Consider the following 8244-nt stretch of genomic DNA (forward strand, 5'->3'; position numbering starts at 1 on the left):
CACTTCACTGACTATTGAAACATACTGAATCGACAGAACAAATTACACTTCACTGACTATTGAAACATACTGAATCAACAGAACAAATTATACTTCACTGACTATTGAAATGTACTGAATCAACAGAACAAGTTATACTTCACTGACTATTGAAACATACTGAATCAACAGAACAAGTTATACTTCACTGACTATTGAAACATACTGAATCAACAGAACAAGTTATACTTCACTGACTATTAAAACATACTGAATCAACATAACAAGTTATTATACTTCACTGACTATTAAAACATACTGAATCAACAATATACGTTTGTTATTAAGCAGAAAGCAATAGGCCTGACTATTGAAACATACTGAATCAACAATATACGTTTGTTATTAAGCAGAAAGCAATAGGCCTGACTATTGAAACAAAGAAAGAAGTTGGTTGACAAATTCTCTTCTTAGGTTGACCAGATAGTGGGATTTGACTGTCACTCTAATAATGCACCTAATGCTCCAAATTGCAGAGGCGCGATTTTGCGACAACGACACACTAACTACGAATCTTCAGATTCACTGTAAAGGCATTCTAACGACTATATCAATCCTAGTGTAAAATCTTGGTAAAAATAACTTTTCTTCGAATTTATTGAAATTTCTAGAGTTTTGCGTGTAATATTCCAGCTTTTGTATCGGTGCGTGACGCCCGAGGGCTTATAACACTAAAAATCAGGTTTCGATATCCGCGTTTATTGCTTAATAACAAACGTATATTGTTGATTCAGTATTGGTATATCAGCTTAAAATTATGGGTGGCTATGGGCAGATAGCCCTTGTGTAGCTTGGTGCGAAAATATATAAAACAGTACAATGATTACGCCACCTACCGTCTGTATACAAAAATTGTTATAACAATTTATATTTTGATTTGGTTTATTTGAAGTTAAACACAAAGCTACACAATGGGTTACCTGTGCCCTGCCCACCATGAGTATCGAAACCTGAATTCTAGCGTTGTAAGTCCGCAGACATACCGCTATCCAAAAAACAACACCAACATATATATATATATACACACACACAATATGCAATTAACATAACTCTAAATGGTTTTAACTAAAAGGAAAAAAATATCGGAATAATAAAAAAAAAAGATAAAATTAGAACAATAAAGAATACGAGGATTTAAGACCTTTAATCTGGCTCGGCGTGTATAAGAGGCTGAGCCTCCTCAAATAAACCATCCCTCACGGGTCATTATTCCCACCAAGTCAAGATCATGTGGAGAGAGAGATCGAAGGAGGGTGTGTGTGTGTGTGTGAGGCACTGGAAAGATCCAAACAAAAGACTCATTCACCGCCTATGCTTGCAATGTTGTTTTTGTTGTTGTTGTTGTTACAAGGTTTTTCTTTTAAATAAGATGCCAATTTCAGGCAACCTAAATATTTCAATGTCTTCCGTCATGGATATAGAAATCTGCATAAAGCCTAACGCCAGAAGAAAAATGTGGTAACATATAAAATATATATATTTTTCTTCACAAACAGATACTAAATATTAACTTAGCGCCCTCTATCCAAGAGTGTATATGCATCTAACCTTATACTTTTTTACATGAAGCACAATCTAAAATTGTGTTTAAAGACAAAAATATAATGCTTGTGTGATATAATTCATGTAGTAAAACAAAAGATAAGCAGCTAATATTTTGAGACTAGCAGATACCCGCAAAACATTTGTAGTTAAATTAGTATCTTTATTGCAACAGTATTTCTTTAAATACAGGATTTCTAGAATAATACAAAATAATTCTAATCGCAGACACCGAAATCTGTAAGTTCACTTATCATAGGCTTAGTTAAGCCTTTATTAAATACGGCCTATATTCAATAAAGAGATAAATTAATGCTGTAACTTGTGAAAGTTTTTTGCTTTAGTTTAGTTAGGGCTAAACTTTACTGTACTTGATACTATCAATAAATAAACTTATAATGTTATTCTACGACCTAACGTTAGATCTTTTTAGAAACTTTAATAAGTTCTTGTACAAAATGTCTACTGGAGTATATTTTTAGGACAGACAAATATTGAGTATTATACTCATAGATTGACGAAATAGTCCTCTTCGTAATTTATTCGGACGTTGGTTTGCCCTGTGAGAGATCTCTGAATTTTGGAGCTAGCGAACCGGATTACATTCTGTGCAATACCGCAAAATATTCCACGCACTTTAAACTGTGGGTGCGTTATAAGAGCGATAGTCAACTCCTTCGTTGATTACTGGCTGTCTTTCCTCTGGTGACAAATAGTCTTAGTAGCCTTAGAATAATAACAAAAGTGTAATTTATTGGTTTATCAATGCTTTTAAAAGTGTATAACATTTTAATTTTGTTTTATCACCAGTTATGCAATGGGCTATCTATGCTGTGTTCACTGCAGGGATCGAACCACAAGTTTTATCATCATAACCCATCAGGAGACTTCAGCATTTGTAATTGTTTTCTTGGTCAGTAAGAATTTACCAAATTCATCAAGTTCTTTAATAGAGACGATATTTCTGTAAATACTAGGACTAAAAATGCATGCAACTCCCCCTCCCCCAATTCTATTATCAATTTGGGGTTTTTTTAGAATAGGATTCTATTGCATTGCTTTAGTTAATACTAATATTGCTTAAGATTAAGTTTACCTGCCTGCTTACATATACGTTGTCTCCCCTCGTGTCTCCACACCGTCGGTTTAAAGTGCGAGGGTTAGAGGTGCTGGGCTGACTAACGTGGTAATCTGGAACAGCTATGGTATCATAGGGCAAGGCATAGGGGTGCAGTTCCTGGTCGTGGGGCAGCCCTGTTGGTTATAGAATACGTCATAAACAACAACTAGCCACTGGTAGCAATAATCTTATTGACAAGACGGACGGAAGGATGACTTGTGTTAAAAAATCACATGAAGTAGGCTTAACTTAAGGTTTTGTTAACGTGTTGTTGCCTGTTTTAGAGCCAAATAACAAACTAGTGGCCAGCCAAGTCAACTCGTAATACAACATTCGGTTTATCGTTTCCGGAAACGGTCGTCTCGATATGGCATGTTGGTTTCACTATAATATTATCCACTTCTGTGTTCTTCTTTAAAAAAATACACATTTGTTTAAACAGATTATGATGGTGTAAGGTAAATTAAAAGGCATAGGTGATAGAAACCTATAAATGGGTAAAAACAGCGGACTTACAAACTTGGCTACCAGTAATACTTATGGCTTTTATGTTAAGCCTAAACGTTGGCTACTTCTAGTACCAGTAATATCTATGGGTTTTATGTTAAGCCTAAACACTGGCTACTACTAGTACGAATAATATTTATGGGGTTTATGTTAAGCCTAAACGTTGGCTACTTCTAGTACCAGTAATATGTATGGGTTTTATGTTAAGCCTAAACACTGGCTACTACTAGTACGAATAATATTTATGGGTTTTATGTTAAGCCTAAACATTGGCTACCTCTAGTACTAGTAATATTCGTGAGTTTTGTGCTAAGCTTAATCATAGTACGAGATACTTTATACAGTGACTTACCACCACCAGCAACCAGTGCAGATGAAACAGGACGTGAATGGCTGTTTGAAGATGATGATCTTTGAGTGCCCTCATCACTTGATACTCCTCCAGTCATGCAACCATGCTCGTTAGAACCATCCATATCTTTCATTGCCATCGTTTCAATTCCTCGTCTAATCTTAGAATGGGAACTTCCAGAACCATCTGGGGTGAAAGAAAGTAAAGACAAATTATGTGTTTTCAGAGTGTTTCTGGTAGTTTTTGTAAAGATCTACAAATCTAAACACTCGGAGCGTTTTAGCTATGCTTTTAGAACAATTTTGATAAAAAAATCACAAGCTTTAAGAATAATGTAGGTACTTCAACAAGAACAATTTACATCCTTGTCTGAGAAACATTTACAAATAAAAGGTAACACAAGGCGTTTATACCCTAATAATTTATATAACAAATTGTTATTACTATGGCGACAACAATGAACACGAATACCTATTACCGTAGCGACAAGAATAAACACTTGAAACATACCACTACTGGGACTGTAATGAGAATTACGACGCCGACATAAGACACAGCCAACAATGATGATGATGATGACAATGACAGCAGATGTAACGATAGGCACGATGATTGTGATGTCCAAGAGAAAGGGAAAATGAGATTCCACCTGCGCAGGCGTGGGTACGACCGTGTAGAAGTCGGGAACAGTTTCCTCTATTATATAAAACACAGTTTAACCTTTATTTTCTATCTTTTTGTATTTCACTTCTGAAAAGACCGGAACAATGATATCTGTATAATAATGTAAAAGACTTGAACGTTGTTATTTGATAACTTCAATCTAGGAAGAAAATGAAGGAACTATTTTTTTAAATATATGTTTTCTCTTAATGATTACGAAAAACACAAAAAATATTAATTTTAGTCAGAAGGGTACCCCTGTTGAAATGTACCAACGTCCATATTTAAAGCATTATATCAAAAATAATTAAAAAATATTAATATAAAGGTTGAAAAACTATCAAAGAAGAGTAAGTTGTACCCGTCTTCATTTTTATCTATATATAATTTTTGTCCCCTTCTTCATTTTTTTACCTATACATAATTACTTTGTATCCGTTTGCCATTTTCTGTTCATTATATATAGATAAAAATGAAGAAGGGACAAATATTATATATAGGTAAAAATGAAAAAGGGGACAAATATTATATATAGGTAAAAATGAAGAAGGGGACAACAATTATATATAGGTAAAAATGAAGAAGGGGACAACAATTGTATACAGGTAAAAATGAAGAAGGGGACAACAATTATATACAGGTAAAAATTAATAATAAATCATTTAGTGGACATTCTACCTTCAAATGTAACGTTGAAAGTTTGAAATTCATACATAGCTTCTGTAGCTCCTGCACTGCTGTAAGCGGTCACTTGAAGATCGTACCAACTTCCTGGCGTGAGACGTTGTAACACGTATTGTGATTGGCTAGAAGGCACGTGATCTTTGAGTACTGTCCAATGAGACATCGGTTTTCTCCGGAGCTTTACGGAATATTCTTTGATTGGACAGCCACCACTTTGCCAAGACAACAAATTAAGCTTAACAAAAGTGACGTCACGCTGTATAAAATCTTCTTTTGATGGAGACAAGGGGGCTAAATTATAACAAAATATATATTTAACTTTGGAATAGGATAATAATATTTCTGTGTAGTCTAAGACTGCCGTATTTACATCAGAGTTTTAATTTTATAAAGTGGCATTCAGTTGATTTACGTAGTATTATCATTATATTGTTTGTTTTTTTTAATTTACGCACAAAGCTACACGATGGGCTATCTGTGCCCTGCCCACCACGGGTATCGAAACCCGGTTTCCAGCGTTGTAAGTCCGCAGATATTATCGTTATACGTGTTTGCTTCTAATCACAATAAGAACTGAAAACTAAAGGTCGTAGTTTCATCTATAACAGTTCCTATTATTTTAGTGGTATTCCCTAAGGGAATAATTACCATTAGTTGTTGATTAAACTTTAATGGGAAATGGGACGTAAGGGAAGCGTCATCAGTTCTTGTCTAAACGTTAAGCTTATTCCCTTTCTTAGAGATGGTAAATTAAGCGAGAAACAAATTAATTACCTTCGGTGGAAATTACGACGACCTTTTCCACACTAATAAATTTCATTTTTAAAAAACAAAACAAATAAGTGCGTAATGAAAAATATATGCGATAAATGGCGCATTTTATTATTTTGAAACATCATGGGAGGGTAAAACTTACATAAAAATAACACCTTGATGTCAACCTATAACTTTGTTTTTCAAGTCCGTTTTATTGATAAAAAACCATTTGATGATTGGATATTTACTTTTACTATTGTTTCACTGGTAATTATTAAATTATCTATTAAGTTAATGTAATTGATGTTTCTGAACATTTTGTGATACGTGGTCACGTTGCTCATAAAACATTTATATGTGTATGTGAGAAAACTGTGGAGGGGGTAAAAGTTTGTTTCGGAAATTCGTGCACAGCTAAACAAGGGATATGTGTCGTAGCTATCCCTAATCTGAACTTATACACTAGGGGGGGAAGGTAGCTAGCTCCTGTCGTCAACTCTTGAACTACAATAATCGAATATGGGATTTGACTGTCACTCTTATAACGCAGTCAACGCCACAGCATGTGGAGCGCGCTCTAGCGGCAACCAACCGCAAACATTAGACACTTGTATTCAAAGTCGAGCAAACTGAACTAGTTAACTAATATACATCATAAAGCTGTGCGTCTGTACTTTACGACTTTCGGTCTTCAAGTTTACAGTTTATAATGTAAAATAATAAATATTTAATTATTAAGTTAAGTATACCCGAGTGTCTTCTAATCGTGCTTAACCCCTACCGGTAGAAATAAGTATTACTCGACACAGCTGTAGCCGTTACTAATTGATATGCCTATATCGTCCTTGTTCAAACAGTCAGCATTAAGAATGTTTTTTCTCAAAAGTCGACGGAAACTTCCAATTTAGATCACGCGTTTGTCAACCATTTGTATGATGGTTTAATTAAGTTGGTTGCTAATTATTCATAACAATTCTCCTAATTACAACGTGTTTTTTTTTGTTGTTTTTTTGGAAACAACTAAAATGTTAATTTATATGTGAATAAGTAATTAAATAATCGTACAGACACAACTAAAACTAAGTAATGAAAAGCTTAATTCAAAATCCTGAACGGTTTCTGAGAAAATTTTATCTAAAAGTGACTATTTTGATAGGGTTGGAACAAATATTTCGTGGTTCCCTTGATAATTTTCTGTAAGGTCTGGCATACCCAGTTTTCTTAAAAACATTCTATTATGTTTGGCACACCCTGATGATTAGGGCGCTAGACTCGAAATCTGGTGCCGAATAAACTCGGATATTTCGCCGTGGAGGTGTTATAATGTTACGATCAATCCCACTAGTCATTGGTAAAGATTAGCCCAAGAGTAGGCGGTGGATGGTGTTAAATAGCTTTCTTCCCTCTAGTCTATAACTTCCAAATTAGGGATGAATAGTGGAGTAGCTTTGCGCGAAAACTTAACAAACACCATTGTTAAAGATGGGCTCTATAACCTTTGTCCCTTGTATATTTCCTTTCACATGCCAATAAGGTTTAATTAGTATTCAAAATAGCGTATGTAATACAGTTGTAATTGTTGTTATTCCAGCATTACAACCTATCTGTATTTGAAAAGTTGTAATACTGGACAGTTTATAAGTTTATTGCGAAGGCCTTTACTTTTTAAGATGAAATTATGGAAAAAATTCTTATCTGATCGGTATATAACGATTAGAAATAATACTACATTATTATGTATTAAAATAATTAACCTTTTCCAAAGCGATTTTTACTCACCAGCGCCATCTGTCCGTGCCGTTAAAATCTCACTAGGCTCGCTCCTACCGACACTGTTAGTGGATACCATATATAGCTGATACCTGGTGCCACATTCCAGTCCACTGAGTGTGTAGATGTGATCTTCTAGAGGTTTGGATATCACTGTAATCTCGACCCAGATCTTATGTTCTTCACGGTAATACAAGACGTATTCTACAACCATTCAAAAGAAATAACAATTTATGCTTGGACTTCTATTAACAACAATAAAATTAATAAATTATTATGCTTATTTAAGTGTTAATTTATTTTCTTCAAGAAAATGTGAATTTCAGTGAAGAACAGATGATGCAGAGACCTAATTTGTCCTTTGATTGGCAACTTCTTCTGCAACAGACTAGTTTCGCCGAAGTCATGGCTCATCAGTATTTCTTGGAAGAGCGAAGCAAATAAAATAACGTAGGCCTTGTATAATGATGGAATGTGAGCAATTTATATTTTAAGTTATTGATGGTGAGTAACAGACTATACATTTAAAACAAGTAAGTGCTTGTTGTAAAAGTGGAAGATTTCCCAAATTAATTAATAAATTTGATCACTTCTGCCACTTTGTACATAACTTAAATCTCTGACATCACTTCTTTCACAAAATTCAACATAGACGCAGCCAATGAATCAATTTATTTTTAGATGAAAACAACACTCCCTTACCACTGTAGTGGGGGGTTATAGCGGTTAACGTGCCGAACCGTGTAACCGAGGGTCCTAAGTTAGCGTCCCGTTTTCGAAAGAAATATTGTGCTCCTCACTTTGGGGCCGA

The 8244-nt window shown here is 34.6% G+C and overlaps 1 protein-coding gene across 1 annotated transcript in view; it reads right to left on the reverse strand.

Moving 5' to 3' along the window:
* LOC111083054 (Down syndrome cell adhesion molecule homolog) overlaps positions 1-7647 on the reverse strand; it is a 10175-nt gene extending 2528 nt beyond the window's left edge. The window contains exons 1-5 of the mRNA XM_022379276.1: positions 7443-7647; positions 4902-5198; positions 4071-4256; positions 3561-3746; positions 2678-2835 (exon numbers count right to left, since the gene is read on the reverse strand). Coding sequence (XP_022234984.1) covers positions 2678-2835; positions 3561-3746; positions 4071-4256; positions 4902-5198; positions 7443-7647 — 1032 coding nt within the window. The remainder of the gene's footprint in view (positions 1-2677; positions 2836-3560; positions 3747-4070; positions 4257-4901; positions 5199-7442) is intronic.
* Between the last annotated feature and the right edge of the window lie 597 nt (positions 7648-8244).

Source organism: Limulus polyphemus, unplaced genomic scaffold, assembly GCF_000517525.1.
Source record: "Limulus polyphemus unplaced genomic scaffold, Limulus_polyphemus-2.1.2 Scaffold8027, whole genome shotgun sequence".
NCBI classification, from domain to species: Eukaryota; Metazoa; Arthropoda; class Merostomata; order Xiphosura; family Limulidae; genus Limulus; species Limulus polyphemus.